Source organism: Crocuta crocuta, unplaced genomic scaffold (genome assembly GCF_008692635.1).
Source record: "Crocuta crocuta isolate KB4526 unplaced genomic scaffold, BGI_CrCroc_1.0 scaffold13, whole genome shotgun sequence".
NCBI lineage: Eukaryota > Metazoa > Chordata > Mammalia > Carnivora > Hyaenidae > Crocuta > Crocuta crocuta.
This window is the reverse complement of record NW_027530007.1, coordinates 445,265-463,819: the sequence shown is the minus strand read 5'-3', so window position 1 is coordinate 463,819 and position 18,555 is coordinate 445,265. Positions and strand designations below refer to the sequence as shown.

Sequence of the window (18,555 nt, the reverse complement as noted above, 5' to 3'; positions counted from 1 at the left end):
GGAAAACCAGCAGCATGAAGGAGAATAGCAAGATACACTAATAGGAAAACTTACTATGGATGAAGCAATAGGAATTGCTTCAGGAATAGCAATAGAAGTTGAAAAATTTAAATTAGTGTCCACAGGGGGCACCCGGGTGACTCAGTCAGCTGAGTGTCTCTTGATCTCTGCTCAGGTCATGATCTAGAGGTTCATGGGATCCAGCCCTGCATAGGGCTTTGTGCTGACAGTGTGGAGCCTTCTTGGGATTCTCTTTCTCCCTCTCTCTCTCTGCTCCTTCCCTGCTCACTCTCTCAAAATAAATTGATAAACTTTAAAAATGTCTACAGAAAAATTCAAGAAGTTGTTACATCAATAAAGTGAGAACAGAACACAATGAAAAAGAAATAATAAGAAAATAGAGGACCAAAAAAAAAAAAAAGGCTTTTAGAAAGTGTGCTTGTTACCAATAGTTGCCTCTCAACTCTTCATTGCACCCTGAGCACCTGCTGTGCAGTAAAGGACTGGACTCTGCACATTTCTCCTGTGAACATGATGTTATGCTTTGCCCATAGAGGGTACTGGGGAGCCACTGCAGGAGGAAGGAAGCTTTTTCTTGGCTACATTTACTTTTTCTTGCTTTTGCTGCACACTCTGTCAGCAGGTCATGTGGGTGGGGTCATCTGGTCCCGGTCATGCTCCCAGAGTAGACGGTCCCTTGCAACCTCATAGCCCCAGCCTAGGTCTGGTGACCACCCTGGTGTGGCCCTCCCAATGGGGACACTGCTCATCTCAGGCCCCATGTCAGCAGAAGTGCCATAATCCCCTCCATGCACCCCCTACCCCAAGTCTTGGGTCTTCTGCATTCCCATTTCTCATGGCCCTCTTGACTTGGTCACTGTGTACTCTGGGCCTCGTACCCACAGTGGTGCCCCATCCACTTGTGGAACCCACAAGCATGAGATCATGACCTGAGATCAAGTCAGATGCTTAACCGATGAGCCACCCAGGCACCCTCCAGTTTGGAGCTTTTATGAATATGGCAGTTACAAACATTCTTGTACATCTCTGTGTAAATATATATTTTTGTCTCTCATGAGTAAATACCCAGGAGAGGAATGACTGGATCACTCTGCTGGCCACACAGAATGTCTTTAAGTGTCAATTCAAAACCTACCACCTGTGATCTGACCTCACAACCTAGTTTTACAGATGGAGAGAATGTTAGGGCCAGAGCTAGAGCTGGAACACAAGGATCCTGAGTTTTAGCCCAGACTATTCTCTACCAGACTACATCAGCTCCTTCTTGGTTCTGAACCTAGAATTTTTCAGTTAAGATACAATTAAGTTTGAGAGCAGAACAAAAACATTTTCAGACATAAAAGGGCAGAAGGATTTTCCCTCATGTGTCTTCTTTTAGAGTTACTTGAAGATATAAACTAGCTAAATGAGGGAGGACCAAAAAAAAAAAAAAATCAATGAATCTAGAAAACAGTGACTCTGTCCTAGGGGACCAAGAAAGGGAAGTCCCAGAATGATAGCTGTGTTGCAGACCAGTTGAGCCAGATAAGAATGGAAAAATGGAGTAGGGCTCCAGTGAATTATCTTGTCGGCAGGAACGAAAGAAAGAATTACAGTAAACTTGATGAGAAGTACATTTGAAAAACTTGATATGGTGAGGGCACATTATTCTTTTATCAACAAGAAAAAGAAAGGCAATTGAAAACTCTAGGGAAAATAGACAGCGGACAAGAAATTTACACTCCAAATATAAAGATGAAAATTTTATCTGACTTTAAGCATTTGTTGGATGTACAAAAAAAGAATCCATTTAACCTTGATGCTAAGACCATTCTCCTTCAAATGGCCCCAAGGATCAGGTATTTGGATTTAAAGAGAAATATTTCAATCTGGTAGATAATATCCTTTTTAGTTCTAAATTGGGACTAAGAGTAGGTAGTCTCTTTCTTTCTTTTTTTTTTTTTTTCTTTTTCAGTGGGCCTTTACCAGAGAACACAGGCAGACTAAGTAGGGACTAAACAATACCTCTGTTCACCACCAGATCAAAAGAAGGAAGAAAAGGGAGGGTCACTAATCCAGGGAGGAAGGAGGAAGGCTACAGATGAGGTATGGTACACATAGAGAGGTTCAGCGGTATCCAAGGAGCATTGGGTCCATCTTCTCCACTTAGAGGAGTTCTGTTGCTGGATTCCAGCAGGTATTCCTACTCAGGGAGCTCAGACTGAGGCTGCCTTAGAGAGAGGCCAGAGGGCTCTCTGCTGCTGGTGCTACCTGGGTGGAGCCACAAGTGGTATATTTGAACACAAGAACTCCTCCAGTCCTCTCAAAGTCAACTCTTGTTGAAACCAATGACATCTTAAATGTAATTCAAATACTGATTTGCAAACAAATAGAAATTATCATAACAAATTGTATCATCTTCCTCATAGGCTAATGCCTCCAGGCTTCAGCTAATTCCAGTCATAGTCTAGTGACCATGTGGAAAGACTTAGCATCTATTTGGAGAACCCTCAAAAGAGGAGAGTTCCTTGGGACCCTACTAATCCAAAAAGGAAATTAATCCTTGCTTCACTTTTTCTTCAAGGTGTTTCAGGAGAAATCTGAGAGGCATCATGAGAACTTTTTAGAAGGGAAATGAATGTGGGTGGGGGATTTGCTTTGCACCCCATCAGAAGAGGGGTGCTGTCACCAGGGAAAGAGGGATAGTGATCTACTTCAAATGTGGGCCAGTTAATTATAAACTTGTAAGAAAGTGCTAAGTCCCAAGGCAGAAGGTGTGCTCTGGGCTGGGACTCAGGAGCCTTGCCTTCTGGCTCTAGCTCTGGCTCTGTGGTTCTCTCCATATATAAAAAGAGAGGACTGGGTCAGATCAGAGGAGGTCATCTCTGAATGGTCCTTAAAGACATTCTGTCTGGTCAGCACAGTGATACAGCCTTCCTCCTCTTAGGTACTCAACAGGAATGGAATTCTATGTCCTCACAAAGACTTGTACAAGGATATTCAGAGCTGCCTTATTTATAATAGCTTCAAACTGGAAACAACCCAAATGCCCATCAGCTGGTGAATGAGTAGGTAAATGGTGGTACATCTCTACGATGGAACACTGTTCTTTGCAACATAAATGAATCTCGGAAATATTATGCTGAGTGAAAGAAGCCAGACACCAGAAAGTACATACTGCCTGATTGCATCCTGTGAAATTCTAGAACAGGCAAACCAATCTATAGTGACATAAAGCAGACCAGTGGTTGCCTGAATGTGAGGGAAGGATTTATGGCCGAAGGCACTAGAGAACTTTCTGGAATGGCGGGAATGTTGTAGATCTTAAATGGAGTTAGAGTTACATGGTTGTATACATTCTTCAAAACCATCAAACTGTAAACTTAGGGGTCATTTTCTTCTTTATAAATTATGCCTTTTTAATAAAGTTGATTTCAAAAGAAAGAGATATTAAAAATTGAGGCTACATTTAAATATCAGGAGATAGTATTTAAATTTATTCATTTACGTGTATTTATCAGTTTTTTTAAAAGTTTATTTATTTAAAAGAGTGAGCACGCATGAGCAGGGGAGAGACAGAGAGAGAGAGGGAGAGAGAGAATCTGAAGCAGGCTCCTCACAGTGCAGAGCCTGACATGGGGCTCAGACTCACAAAATGTGAGATCACAATCTGAGCTGAAATAGAGTCGGATGCTTAACCGACTGAGCCACCCAGGCGTCCCCAGGTTTCTCTTCTAAATAAAATCAGAAGGTCTAGAACCACCAACCCATCTTCCTGTGTGATCGCAGTTGGCTGGAGATAAAGAGCAGCCCTTTCACTTTGATCTTCTGAGACACAAACCTGACTGTCTCAGCCAGCTCTAGCCGCAGGAATAGCAGTTGACAAACAACACTGACGTTTTAGTGTTCGGCTCTTGCTCCTCCGTGGGTCAGCTGGGCACTCTGCTGTCTTGCCTGGGTTTGTTGGTTTGGTTTGGGTTTGCTTCTAGTGTTTCTCTCATACTCTGGGACCAGCGGAGGCCGCTCCCTGCCCAGAGCACCATCTCCTTGTGGCGATGGCAGAAGTGCAGAAATGCCCAGGCTGGGAACAGGCACGCTGTTGCCTCCATCCTGCTGCACTGGCCGTCTGAGCCCCAGGACGCTGGCGAGGCAGGAACACAGACGCCTCCCACACGTGAGGAGTGGACCCTTGATTCAACCTGCCACACTGGTCCCACCTCATGGCTCATTAAATTGTTGTTTTGGGAGAAAGACCCAATTTTTAAAAAATGTTTATTTATTGAGAGAGAGAGAAAGATAGGGAGTAGGGGAGGGCAGAGAGAGAGAGAGAGAGAAACCCAAGCAGGCTCCAGGTTGTCAGCACAGAGCCCATCCGGGGGCTCAAACTCACAAACTGTGAGATCATGCCCTGAGCCGAAGTCAAGAGTTGGATGCCTAACTGACTGAGCCACCCGGACACCCTGAGAAAGACCTAAAGAATAGCTTTATTGCTGTATGCTTTACATACCACAAGATCTGCTAGTTTTAGGTGTGTATAATTCAATGATTGTAAGGAAATTTACCAAGTTGTAAAACCATCGCCTCAGTCTAAGAGACCTCATGCCTTTAGTAGTCAATCCCCGTGTCTGTCCTCAGCTTAGACAAACACTAATCTACTCTCTGTCCCTCTGGATAAGCCTTTTCTGGACATTTCCAGAATACATGTTCTGTGTTGGGTTTCTTTCACTGAGCATAATACTTTTGGGGTTCATCCAGGCTGTAGCATGAATGAGTGCTTCTGTTCCTCTTACGTCCACACAGTATTCTGGTACTGACATATTACAGTTTATTTATCCATTTACCACTTGATGGACATTTGGGTTGTTTCCACTTCTCTGGCTACTATGAAGAGCCCAGCTCTGAACAATTGTGTACAACAGACACTTTTATACGCATTTTAATGCGGCTGCACACCAGCCTCTCCCATGTGCTCACTCTCCTCCTTCCCCCACCTATGGGCCACCCCACTTTCAATTTCCTCTGCTTAGATAGGCCCACCCATACACACATCCCAGCAACAGCCTCCCAAGGGGAGCCCTCCTGGTCAGACGAGGTTGAGTGTCCCAGTTCAGGGAGGCCGTGTGGCTTCGTGTGACACCTGAGTCATGTCTGTGAGCCCCACCAGCCTGTGAGCCCCTGACAGTGGGATCAGTTTTGTGCACTGCTATGTCCCAGCCTGCAGCATGGTCCCTGGTACATAGTGGGTGCTCAGTAAAGAGTTGTTGCATAGAGGGAAGGAAGGAAGGAAGGAGGGAGAGAAGGAGACAGGCCCAGGACACTAGCCTGGGTCTGCCTGGCTGCAGTGTCCTTCTGGCCTCACCATGCCACTTCCCTGCAAGTTACCAGTCCTGCTGGGTAAGGCTCCTTGACGTGGATTCTACGTCCACTCCCTGCAGGTACAGCCGAGAGGGATGCCACCCATGAGCCACCTCCCCCAGAAGCCCACCCTGAGTGCAGCACCAACCCAGAGGGCAGCAAGGTGCCCACCAGGTGACTTCCTGGTCCTTTTCGGGGGAAGCAGGGCTGGGGGGTGGAGGTGGGGCCTGGGCTGGATGTCTGTGCCGAGCTCACAGGTCATTTTGGAGACGTGCCCAGCTCTGTCTGGGGTGACTGGGATGGTGCCTGTGTACACGCTTTCCTTTTTCCATCTCAGTCATCAGTCTTCCCTCCGGCTTCTCTCCTGGCAGCAGCACGGCCTCTCTGGTCTCCCCAGCCGACCCCCAGAGCAGTAAGGAGAATGGAGGAGGCATCACGCACGCCTGGGGAGACACCTTCACATCAACGAGCATTCCCATCTCTTTCTCCTCCACAGGAAAGCCCATTCTGGTTTCAGGTAATGATTACCTCTCAGAAAGGAGGGTCTGCCTCCCCAGGAGCCAGGAGAAGGGAGGCCCTTCCTGAGCAGCGGCATCCAGGGTGGGGGCGCCCAGGGTTGACCCCAGGTTTCTGGCTTCTCGAGCTGGGCCTGCGACGCTGTCACTGGCTAGTGTTGTTCCTCAGTTCTTGTGAGCAGGGAGTTTGCTCACAGCTTCATCCCCATGGCCCATGACTGCTACTCAGAAAATATTTGCACCTGGTTGGCTCAGTTGGATCAAGATCCAACTCTTGATCTCAGGGTCATGAGTTGGAGCCCCACGTTGGGTGTAGAGTTAGTTCACTTAAATAAATATAACTTTTTTAAAAAGAAGAAATTCAAGAGACAATTAAAAAAATTTGGTGAATGTGTATATGGTCTTGACTAGTTGCTCTTAATTCCTTTGAGCCTCGGTTTTCTCACCTGTAAAATTGTCACGCCATGTAGCACGCAGGGCAGCGAGCCGCGGAGTACAGGCAGCGAGTCCAGCATGGGCAGGGCTCCTTCTAGACAGACATTCTAAGCGCGCTTCACTTTAGGGCTTGCAGTTCTCATATCAGACACTAGGCAGCATCAGTTCTCTAGCCAGCCGTCCTCAAAACGCGGGTCCTGGACTTGCACTTTCGGCAGTTTTTTAGAAGAGCAAATTGTGGGCTCCACCCCAGCCCCACTGAACCAGACTCTTTATCTGAACATGGCCCCAGGAGATACCTATGCACATTAAAGTTTGAAAAGCACATATATGGCACATGCTACTTTTTACCATCTAAAACTGGACTTAAAAAAACAGTAACTAGACTTCCAGTCTTCATAAGGGACAGACGAAAAAAGGAGCAATTTAAGTACTGAGTTGTAAAACAAAACAAAACGAAACGAAACATAGCAGGTAAGTGTGTGGGCCCTGGAGCCACCCTGGCCTGGCCCAAGCCATGATTCTGCTGTTACCCTTTGTGTTTAAGTGAGTTACTTAATCTTTGCAAGCCTCAGTTTCCTCAGTTTTTCATGTAAAAATGGAGATGGTAGTGGTGCCTACGTGATACTCAGGGAACACTTGCTGAGCGCGTTTATGTGCGGAAAAGACCCCGTGGCTGTTGTCCCGGAGCTTCCCATCTGGAGCGGAGCTGGGAGTCCCACACTCTGCATGCCCCCCGCCTCCCTGCTCTGCCTGCCCCAGCCTGACTCCGGCTGCACTGAACGTGCCACTGGCTAGTGGGGACACACATGGCACGTGCCCTCCTCCACAGCCACTGAGAGTGTGACTCCTTTTGTGTTGTTGCTGTTGTTGATTTTAAATGTTTGTTTATTTTTGAGAGAGAGAGAGAGAGAGAGAGCCTGCAAGCAGGGCAGGGGTGGAGAGAGAGTTGGGCAGAGAATCTGATGCGGGCTCTGTGCTGACAGCAGCGAGCCTGATGTGGGGCTCACTCCCATGAACCGTGAGACCGTGACCTAAGCCAAAGTCAGACTGAGCCACCCAGGCACCCCTAGACCGTAACGTTTTGGACCTCGGTTCCTTCACTCTGGCCCCATAACTCCTCAGTTTCTCACTGTTTAGAAATGGTTTGCTCTTCTGTCAACTACTTCACTCCCCCGATGGGCCCCTAGAGCCAGGTGAGGGAGGGCAGGCGGGTGCGGGCCGCAACAGGGAGATGCAGGGTCTGGGTTTCAGTCCCCGGCCGGGGGAGGACGGGGTCCTGCCAGCCTCCACGGTGTCTGTGTCCCAGGAGGAGAACATAGCCTGGGGGGAGGGCCTTCCCGTGAGGCTGCAGCAGGGCCCCTGGCGCACCGCATGGTGGGGACCTCAGGGCCCCCGCGCCAGGGCGGAGAGTGCAGGGCCGCCTCTGCGTTCCAGGGCCTGTGCTCTTCTGGATCGTCCTGGTCCTGGTGGTGGTCCTGGTCTCCGTCTCCTTCCTCCTGTGCCACTGGAGGGCCTGCAGGAAGTGGATCCGGCAGAGTGAGTAGATGGGTCCTGGGGCCTTGGAAAGCGCCAGCTGCCCTGCACTAGCCTGGCTGGGGCCCAGCCCTGCCCTCTGAGGCTCCCCGAGGCTGGCACCTCCCGCCGACCCTGCCGTCCTTTCAGAGCTCCACCTGTGCTACCCTGCCCGGACCTTCCGGCCCGCGCTGGAGCCTGTGGGTGAGTGTCCGCATGTCCAAAGGCGCTGCTTGGGCCACACGGACGCAGCGGCTCTGGGCCCTGGTTTGGGCTCCCTGTCTCCACAGCCTCATCTGTAACGGGCACGGGATGTGGGTGGGAACTACACGGCCCATCCCCCACAGTCCTCCCAGAGCACTGGCAGGAAGGTGTAAGATCCCCCTTGCCTTTCATCCTTTCCTCCCTTTGCCCCCCACCCGGAGAGGCATTCTGGAATGCCTTCCCCTCCTCCCCAGCCTCCCCACTCCTTCCTTCCTCCCCTCTCCTGCTGGCAGCAGGGGCCCTAGGGGTCTGTGGGGCAGGCTGATGGGGCTGGGATCCTGGGTCTACCACTTACCAGCTACGTGGCCGCAGGTGAGTTTAATTCCTGTGTGTCTCTGTTTCCTCACTTGTAAAAGGGGGGCGGTGGGACTTCAGAGGGCAGCCGTGTGGGTTAGTCGAGGGGACCTGTTCGTGCCGTGCAGTGGGTGGCTCCTGTTGGCTGGCACGCTGGCCTGTGTTGGGAGCCTTTTTCCTCACCAGCAACCTCAGGGCTTTCTGAACTCTAGGTTGTTCTGAAGCCCTCCCTGGCCCTTACTCTCTGATCCCTGCCCAGCTTCCGGGCCAACTTTCTCAGGCCACCTTTCAGAGCCCCTGACCTGTTTCTAGCTCTCACCTGGTGTGTGTGTTGTGGGGGAGGGGTCCCAGCCATCTGTCCCCCAAGAGCCTTTTCTCCCCTGTGCAGCCCTTTCCAGGCAGGGCAAGGTCTTCATCAGTACTCCATAAACACTGCCTGAGCACCTGCTGTGTGCTGGGCCCTGACCACGGGGGAAGGAGTGAACAGGAATGGTCTGAGCTTCCCTTTCTGGTTTTGAGGCAGGCTCCCCTAGGGGGTCTTCCTGACCCAGGAACCGCAAGGGAGGTGGGTGATGATGGCCGTTCCACAAGGAGGCAGCAAGGCTCAGAAAAGGTGGAGAGGTGCCCAGGGCCACGTAGCCTTCAAGGCTTGAGCGTGGCCCTGGAGACTGTGGGCTTTGTGGAGTGCAGGCCTGTCCCTTCCGCCTTCCTCCTCACCAAGCTGTGTCCACCCCCAGAGTCCACCCATGAGGCCAGTGGTCCGCGTTGGGTCAGATCGCAGCCCTTTTGCTCCCCAGGACCCTTGGAGACCCTCTCTGTGGCCCGCCTTTTGACTTGGGCACAAAACCTGTCCACTGAGGCCTGTTTTGAATTTGATGAGTTTCACAGCAGGTGCATGCGCTCCCTTAGCAAGGGGGGTTTTCGTGTTTTGGTAGTTTCAAGCCTTTTTCCATGAGCTGTCAGCCCTAATGTCTCATTGAAACCTGTGTTTGCTTTCTTGACATTTTTCTAGTATTAAAATTTCCATTGCCGTCAGTTTATTTTTTTCTTCAAACCTTCGTGAAGGCAGTTTTGCCACACAGAAAAAGAGAGAGAGAGAAAAAGAAAAAAAAATCGCCTTCCCTTAAGAAGCCAGACCTGCAAGAAACCAAGCTCTGAGACTCAGTGCTGGCCATCCTGTTTGGGGCTGTTTTTGGCCCTCTGGCTTCCGGTGGGTCCCTGGGCGGGTGGGGGCAGGGTGGGGTCTGGGTTCCCAGGCCCGAGATGGAAGGAAGGAGAACCCGAGATAAGCACCCAGGGCTCAGGATGAGAAGGGACGAGGTGGGTGGATGCCCCATTCCCTCCCGAGCGGTGGGTGCTAACGGGGAGAAGGAGCTTTCGTTCGTGTGCTTGCTCATTTGTGTATTCACGTCATCTTTCGCGTGAGTCTGTGCTGGGTACGGAAACGGTCGTAGCTCTCCCAAGCTGCCATGCCAGTGTCCGATCTTTCAGGGGAGAAGGGAAAGCAGGATGGGAATGCGTGGCCTAGCCTTCCCCATCCCGGAGCTCCAGCGCTTACCAGCCGTCTCTTGAACTGATGTGACTGTATGGCATGTGTCCTTGGTGACAGGCATTTGCAAAACACAGTGGGTCAGTGAGGTATCTGTTTTCATTCCCATTACACAGATGAGTAATCTGAGGCACAGAAAGGTGGAAAAACTTGTTTAAGGCCACTTGGCTAATAAGCAGTATGACCAGGATATTGTTGTTACTGTTAGTGGTGAGATTTTTGGGCCTCTCACTGTTGACATGTGGGACCCGGTCATCCTTTGCTGTAGGGGCTGTCCTGTGTATTCTAGAAAGTTCTGCAGTTTCCTCGGCCTGTAGACCCGCCAGATACTAGTAGCGCCTCCCAGTTGTGACAATCAGAGACATCCCCAGGTACTGTTCACTGTCCCCTAGGGGTGGGAATCGCGCCTGGTCGAGAAACACTGACTAAAATTCTTTAATCCTTCATTTTAATGGACACTAAAGTCATTATTTGCTACTTCGGGCAGGTTGAAGTTGAAAAACATTTTGTGTTGTTTTGAAACAATTTCAAAAAACTTACAGAAAAGTCGCCACTATAGTACAAAGAACTTATTTTTCCTGAACCCTTTGAGATAAGTTACCAACTTAATGCCTTCTCACCTCCAACACTTTAGTGTGTGTTCGTACAAATGAGGGCAGATTTTTACACAGCGTAGTGAAACCATCAAAATCAGAGAAGTCACACTGATGCATTTACCACCAACTAATTCCCAGACCCCGTTCAACTTTTTTCATGGATCCCAACAACATCCTTTATAGCGAAGAATCCAGTTCAGAATTTCATGTTGCATCTGGTCATCATGTCTCTTGAGTTTCCTTCAGTCTGGGTGTGTTCCTGTCTCCTCCTCCATGTTCATGACCTTGCCACTTTAGAGATCCCAGCCCTCACCTTGGGTTTGCCTGATGCGTCCTTGCGACTGCAGAGTGTGGAGTCAGGTCATGTGGCTCTGGTGGCGGGAAGATCCCAGGAGCGATCCCTGGTGGCATCCGTCCTGCCAGGCTGCTGCAGCACCACGTTGCCCTTTGCTCCTTGGCAAGCGCTAAGCACCTCCAGGCGAGGCACGTCGAGGCCCGTGAAAACCGGTGCCTCTCAGACCGTATTCTTTTCCCTTTGTGTTCGTAGCTGCATGGACTCGCGGACTTCTGTTCTGTTGCCATCATGATTTAATTTAATGTTCAAATAGCCTCAGATCAGGCCAGCGGGGGCCGTTGAAGCTGGCTCCTGGGTCCTTTGTCCCATTCTTTCCTGCTTTGAGCACCTCTTTACTCTAAGATGATCCCAACTTACCTGGTGCTTTCCTGCCCCCGCCCTGGAATCAGCTGTGTCTCTAAGGAGCCTAGATTTTAATCTAAGGGGGTGCCCATTGCCAAAGCCTGGCTGAACCTCTGTGCCAGACTCCTTCCCTGGGCCCGTTCTCCTTCCCACGGCAGCTGGGACTGAAAGGGAGAGCGACCGAGATGGAGGGGACCGATAGCGTGAGCATCAGAACCCCTGTGTTCCACTATGGTGACCCTCAGAGCTGCCCCGGGGATGCCATGCACTTGTCCCAGCGGGGCCCGCAACACTTAGTGTGTCCCTGGACTCGTGTTCTCCGGTGTCGGGCGTGTTTACGAGAAGATCACAGTTATTCCCCAAAGCAAGAAAACAAATCAATGAAGGCAGTAGACTGAAGCAACATTTTTAGGGGAAACGCACTTGTGAAATCTGACCTCTGTGCTTGGCATGACTGGTTCTGGGTCTTTAATCAAAGCACACACGTGGGTTGTAAGCAGCTGCAGGCAGACATTAGTGCCTCTGGCTTCTGCCTTTTAACCTTTGTGTTATTTCATGCTAGTTTCCAAGAGTCAGTATCAAATGCTGACTTTCTCTTTGGTGTGATGGAATGCCGAGCCCCGTCCATGTCCTGGGACCCACCACGTGCTAGGCAGTGTCCTGGGCACCGTCCCTTTTTCACATTTAAATTTTTAAAAATTTTAAACAGACTTCATTTCTTAGAGCGGTTTTAGGTTCGTAGGCTATTGGAAAAGATAGCACAGAGAGTTTCCTTATCACGCCCAGTTTCCTCCATTATTAATGTCTTACATTAATATGGTGTATTTGTCACAATGAATGAATCAATATTGATACATTACTATTAACTAAACCCCACACTCTATTTAGATTTACCTAGTTTTACCCAGTTTTTTTTTTTTTTTTTTTACTGTTCCAGGCTCCCACCCAGGAAACCACATTACATTTAGTTGTTATGTCTGCTTGGGCTCCTCTGGGCTGGGACAGTTTCTGACTTTTCTGTTTTTGATGACCTTGGCAGTTTTTTGTTTGTTTGTTTGTTTGTTTTTTAATTTTAGAGAGAGTGAGAGCATGAGCAGGGGAGAGAGGCAGCAGGAGAGAGACTCTTAAGCAAGCTCCATGCTCAGCAGAGTCTGACACAGGGCTTTATCTCACGACCCTGGGATCACGACCTGAGCTGAAATCAAGAGTTGGATGCTTAACTGACTGAGCCACTCAGGCACCCCCTCCCCGATGACCTTGCCAGTTTTGAGGAGCACTGGCCAGTTATGTTGCAGGATGCCTCCCTATTGGAAGTTGTCTGATATTTTCCTCCTTCTTAGATTGCGCTTATGGGTCTAGGGGAGGAAGACACATGAGTACAGGCTCATTCTCATCAAATCACATTGAGGTACATGGTCTCCGTGTGATTGATCACTGGGCGCTTTCACGTTTGAGGTCTCATTTCTCTTCACAAAAACCCTCCAAAGTGGGCATGATGTGTCCCTTTTTCCAGATAATGAGGACTGAGGCTGGGAAGGTGAAGTAATGTTGTGTTGGGGGCTCCCTGCCAGGAAGGCCTCTGCTTCAAGATTGCTAAGCTGCCTAATTGTTTGGCATCTGGCTCGTTTTCAGTTTTTTGGTTATTATAAATACCACCTCTGTGCACAGCCCTCTTGTGTTCTCTTGGGTTATTTCCTGAGGGCGTGTACCCAAAGAGGGATTACTGGGTCAAAGGGTGTGGGGTTTTCATTGCCAGTTGGCTCTTGAGAAACGTGGAACCAGTTCACAGGGCATGAGACGCTGTGTTCCTTTTTACCCACATCCTCCCAAGACTGAGTTTTATCACTTTTATTTATTTTATTTTGTATTGTTACTTTGTCGTGCTTTCTCCCTGTGGCCACCCAAACCAAAGTTGGCTGTCTGCAAAACTCAAACTCACTCTTAAAGGACAAAGATTAGGCCTCATTGACATCATTTAAAGGAGGCTGCCTCAGGCCAGAGAGCATTTCTCAAAGTGGTTGGACTGTGGACTGTGGCTGCCTAGTGGCAAGGAGCCATGACCTCCCAAGGTGACCACTCTGCTGGGGACACCAGTTACCAGAGGCAGGAAGCGCGGTGCATTTGTTAAATAAAGAATCCAGAATTGTGTCATTTTATACATGTTCTCCTCTTGACCATCATTCGGCTTGTTTCCTCTTTAGACACTTTTTTTATGTGCTGGTGGTCATTTAAGAGGTACAGGTGAGAGTGTTCCCCAAACTCACCTAATGTCTACACAGCATGTTCAAACCACCTGTCTTGTTTGTATTATCACAGCTGGTTGGCGTCCAGTGAGTGTTTCAGCTAGGATTCAGGGCTTGTGGTTCCCAGAGCTGCTGAGATCAGGGAGTTCTGGAGGTGACTTAGCTCACTGGTATTTTCAGAGCAGATCTCTCTGGTCAGGTATGCACACCCCACATCAGTGTATTCCAAGTCTCTGAGAGGGCCTCCTTGGCAGTCCCAAAGGGCTCTGTGTCCCCAGAGGATGGTCTGTGCCAGGAGTTGATGTGCCCTTGGGTAGACCAGATACCTGGGAGCATCTCCAGCTGTCTCAGATGGCCAGTAGGCCATGGTTAAATGTCAACATATGCTTGGCCATGACCTGGCCCTATATTTGATAGGAGAGAAAAGCTGGAGCAGAGGTTGGGGGTTTGGGATGAGAAGTTGTGCCCCAAGGATCACTGAGTCAGCACCTCCTGAGCCCACCAGAGGGGGGCCATAGGTAGCAGGCTGATGATGAGCAGCTGTCATCCTGGAAGGTGGTCATATGGGCTCTTCCAGGCGCGTGTAATAGAAACTGAACTCCCACAGAAGGCCTCCAGCATCGACTGGCTTCGAGTGTGTCCAGTGCAGGGGTCAGCAGAGGTCCTCAGGGTCAGTCATCTGCTCTCTATCACCTGGCCCTGAGGTCGTCCGTGTGAGCTTCGCATGGGGCTCTGGGGAATTCTGGGTTCTCTAGAATCTGGGGGCTACAAGATAGTGGCAGCAGCCACAAACCAATTTCTGAGTGGGTAGGCTGGGAGAGGGCTTCAGTACTGTGATGGGTTCAGTGGCTGGGAGAGGTGGCTCCTAGTTCTCCCATTGCTGCGACAGAAGTGAGCGCTGGGAAGTGAGCGTCTGGGCCCGGGGTGGACACAGACTCTGAAACTATCCACTGCTGGTTGGATCAGGCCCGAGGGTCATCCATGTGGCGGGGGGACAGGACCAGGTAGCTGCCAGACCCTCCTTGGTGAAGTCACTGCTCTGTTTCTTTTTGCAGACTGTAGGCCCAGGAGGAACCTGATCGTAAGTAGCCCTCCTTTGCCCTGCCTCCCTGGCTTTGTGCCCCTAACTCTGACTCCCTCACTAACAGATCTGCCAGTTCTGAGAGCTGCCGGCGGGTCATTCTCCTCCCACAGTGACTGGGGTGCGGGCACCCCCTGCAGGTTCAGTCTGGGTCTGCCCCACGTGAGGTGCTCTGAGCACAGTGGGGGCCACCAAGGCTGGCCACCCCCTCAGCAGCCTCTGGCTCCCGGCTCATCCTGCTGGGGACTCTTCCAGAAGGGCTATGGAGTTGGTTTGGGCCACTTTGGGTGCCAGGTGTGGTCAGAGGAAGGCCGTGCTTACCTCCCCTTTTCTCCTTCACTCTTCTGTGGCTCTCCTCCTCGCAGCTGGGAAGACAAATGCATAGCACGACTCTGAAAATGTAGCCGTGGCACACGGAGCACTTCCCAGGAGCCAGGCACCTCGCTTGTGTCTCTCTAAGTTTCCTTGGGTAGTCCTTACAACACTCAGAAGTTGGTGCCATGGTCCGTGTTACAAAAGAGGAAACAGGCGCAGATGGGAAAGGTGGTTCCACAGCTGGAAAGCAGATCTGCGAGCCCTGGTTTGGTTTGAGCCCTGGTTTGTACGGCTGCAAGTCTGGTACCCTGAGCTCTGAGGACCTCTTCATCTGCCTTTTGTAGGCAGCGTGCTGTGGGCAGGCGCTAGGCCAGGGGCTTGGCAAACTTTACCACTGATCCTACGATTACCCCAGATGGAGCCCAGACACCTGGTCCCCACTGGGCTTGGCCTGGTGCCCTGCTATGCACCCAGCCTCCAGGAGTAGTCTTGGGGGGTAAGAGTAGGGGCATTGCCATCCGGAGCTGAGGGATGGGGCAGGACATATGGACGGCTCTCAGCTGTGTATGGTTCACCAATTTTTGTTTTCATTTATCAATTCTTCCATGACTTTTTAAAAAACGTTTATTTATTTTGAGATACAGAGCTTGCATGCGTGCGAGGCGGGGGTGGGGGTGGGCAGAGAGAGAAAGAGGGATGGAGAGAAGCCCAAGCAGGCTCCACACTGTCATTCCAGAGCCTAGTGTGGGGCTCAATCCCATGAACTGTGAGATCACGACCTGAGCCGAAATCAGGAGTCAGATGCTTAACCGGCTGAGCCACCCAGGTGCCCCATGACTTCTTTCTTCTTTTTTATTTTTAAGTAAATTTATTTATTTTGAGAGAGAGAAAGCACGAGTAGGGGATGGCAGAAAAAGAGGGAGAATCTCAAGCAGGCTCCCCACTGTCATCCCAGAGCCCATGTGGGGCTTGAACTTGTGAAACTGCAAGATCATAACCTGAGCCAAAATCAAGAGTCGGACACTTAACTTACCGAGCCACCCAGATGTCCCCCTCCCCCCCCACCATGACTTTCCTTTGGCTCAAACTTTCACACATGGAGAAAGGTTTCTATCCTTTAATTTTAAAATATAATAGAACCACAGTATGAGTTCAGTTTCAAATTATGGGAGGTCACATTCAGATATACTTGGGTCAGATAAAGGACTATTATAGTACCGAGAAATTTCATGAAAAAGGCACTTAATGATTTGTGAGTTAACCAAACATCTTTTGGCCACAGGAGTCAGTGCTTTTATAGCAACTTGTTTAAAATGCCATCTTTTGGACTTCAAATTAATATAAAAATATTCAGGGTTATGTAGATATACTTTGTGAATCACTCAAACTCATTCCATTTTGTAGGCTAAGGGTAAATAGTGTGTGTTGGAACATTTCACGAGGGGCACCTGCTCGGCTCAGTGCGTTAAGCCTCTGACTCCTGGTTTTGGCTCAGGTCTTGATCACACATTTCAAGAGCTCGAGCCCCGAGTCAGAGCTCAGAGACTGCTTGAGATTCTCTCTCTCCCTCTCTCTCTGTTCCTCCCCCACGTGCTCACGTGCTTCCTCTCTCTCTCTCTCAAAAATAAATAACCTTAAAAAAATTAGAACATTTCATGAGACTACTTCTCCTTTATACTTACCTATAAAACTAAAAACCTAAACCATTTTCCTGAAAATGTATAGAGCACATTGATGTCATCATCAGTGACCACCATCCCAGGAAGTCAGGGCTGGGGAGTTGGGGTAGGTCTGGGTGCACACTTACCGACAGGTGCTTATAAGCATGGATTCTGGAGCTAGGTGCCAGGGTTCAAGTACTGGCCCAGACACTAACTAACCTGGGCGAGTTCCTTAACTCTTCTGTGTCTCTGTTTCCTGATCTGTAAAGTGGGGAGTGGGCTAACATCAGCCCCCTTGCAGGGTGGTTGTGAGGATTAACACGTGTCAAGGGCCACGAACGTGGGGAGCGCCGTGTGGGGTGCTGGCTACTGTCGTTTAGTACAAGCGAAAAGCAACGCGACTTCTGAAACTCTCACAGGGACATCAGGCTCTCAAAGCTGTGAAGCCTTGGGTGGTGTGTGACAGCTTTAAGGCAGAGAGGGAGACCACTAGGGTCTACAGAGATGAAGAGACAGGGGCTTCCCAGTTCAGAGCCTGAGGGGACGTTGGGGCCTCCCGCATCCACTCCCACACCGTCTGTGTCCACAGCAGCTGAAGGAGAGCATATCGGTGGTGGAGCCGGGCACAGAAGAGCTGGGGTTAATGAACCCCCTGGCCGTGGAGACCTGCCCCAATGGGGCGGCTCACCTGGAGAGCGTGCGCCTGCTGGACGCCAGCCCGGCCGGGAGCCCTGAGCCCCCCAGGGACCTTCCTGAGCCCCGAGTGACCTCAGAGCACACCAACAACAGGATCGGTGAGTATGCCGATCTGGGGATCCCAGTGTGGTCAGGGCAGGGAGGCGGGGGAGAGCTGGGCACTGGCTCAGGGTCCAGTGCCCCGACCAGAATCAGAGATCCTCGGGCGGGAAGGCCCGGCCCCTGTAAGCAGGAGGTGCTTTTCGTGAGAGAATGAAGCACCCTCAGGTGGGTCACAAAGCTTGTTCCACCCCGTTACCCCAGTTTAAGTTTCTGCAAAACAGGAATAGTAGTCATTCTGCCTCATAGGGCCATCGCGAGACTTTGTGAAATCACACATGAGAGGTGGGGGGCAAGGCACCCCCCTGCCCGGTGCCTGCTGTTGAGGTGAGATGGGAACGTGCCCCCTCCCCCAACAAAGAGCCCCTCGAAGGGACAGGAGGAAGACATGCCAGTGACGATGTGACCTGCCATGTGTCTAGGTGAAAGTCACCTCTCATTGTCACATGGCCCTCTGAGGACAGTATCTTCCTCCCCTTTTTACAGCAGGGGACACTGCAGCTGGGGGGTGGGGGTAGGTGCGTGAAGAGATCTTCCCTGTCACACAGCCACTGACGGTAGAGCTGGGACGTGGCCCCTGCAGGGCTCCGAAGCCCTTGGCTTGCCCCTGGCGGCTTGGAGGCCAGCCCTTCCCGAGCTGTGGCCACCCTCACACTCAGGCAGACTGTCCGCTTTGGCTTCCCAAGGGCCTCCCTGCATCCTCTCTTCCTTCTCTCTACCTTGGTACCCCTGGAGTGTGTGCGCCAAAATATATGCCTGTCCATTCTGCACCCCTGCTTAAACCCTTGGGGCGGGGGCCCTTTGCTCTCAGGGTGGGTTCCAGGACTCGTATCCCGACCTTCAGACTGGTCATAAGCTGCCTCCTACTCCGCAGACTCACCAGCTTCCTGACCCGACAGGTCTGCTTCTGAGTTTTCTGAGTTCACAGAGCCCTCCCTCCCCTCCTGAGCTTCTCTGTGGGAGCTGCTTCCTCACCCTGGATGGGCAACTCCCTCTTTAAATCTAGTCAATTCCTGAGGTCCTGAGGCCCCTGCTTATTTGCCTCCTCCTCCAGGAAGTCTTCCTGGCCCTCTCCACTCTCCTGTCGAAACCAGATGCCCCTCTGCTGTGCTACCTCAGACCCCAGGCCTCCCGACCTAGTATCCTAAGCACCCAGCAGTGTGACTGTGTTCGTAGCCTCCCTTCCCCCCAGCGCCCCTCTCCCCCACGTGGCCATGAGCTCCCTGAGGGGAGGGCCTTA

The 18,555-nt window shown here is 50.8% G+C and overlaps 1 protein-coding gene across 1 annotated transcript in view; it reads left to right on the top strand.

The window, feature by feature from the left end:
• The window catches only part of TNFRSF8 (TNF receptor superfamily member 8), a 44,415-nt gene that overhangs the window by 21,442 nt on the left and 4,418 nt on the right, over window positions 1-18,555 (top strand). The window contains exons 6-11 of the mRNA XM_077763961.1: window positions 5,436-5,529; window positions 5,727-5,872; window positions 7,743-7,844; window positions 7,971-8,024; window positions 14,519-14,544; window positions 17,110-17,314. Coding sequence (XP_077620087.1) covers window positions 5,436-5,529; window positions 5,727-5,872; window positions 7,743-7,844; window positions 7,971-8,024; window positions 14,519-14,544; window positions 17,110-17,314 — 627 coding nt within the window. The remainder of the gene's footprint in view (window positions 1-5,435; window positions 5,530-5,726; window positions 5,873-7,742; window positions 7,845-7,970; window positions 8,025-14,518; window positions 14,545-17,109; window positions 17,315-18,555) is intronic.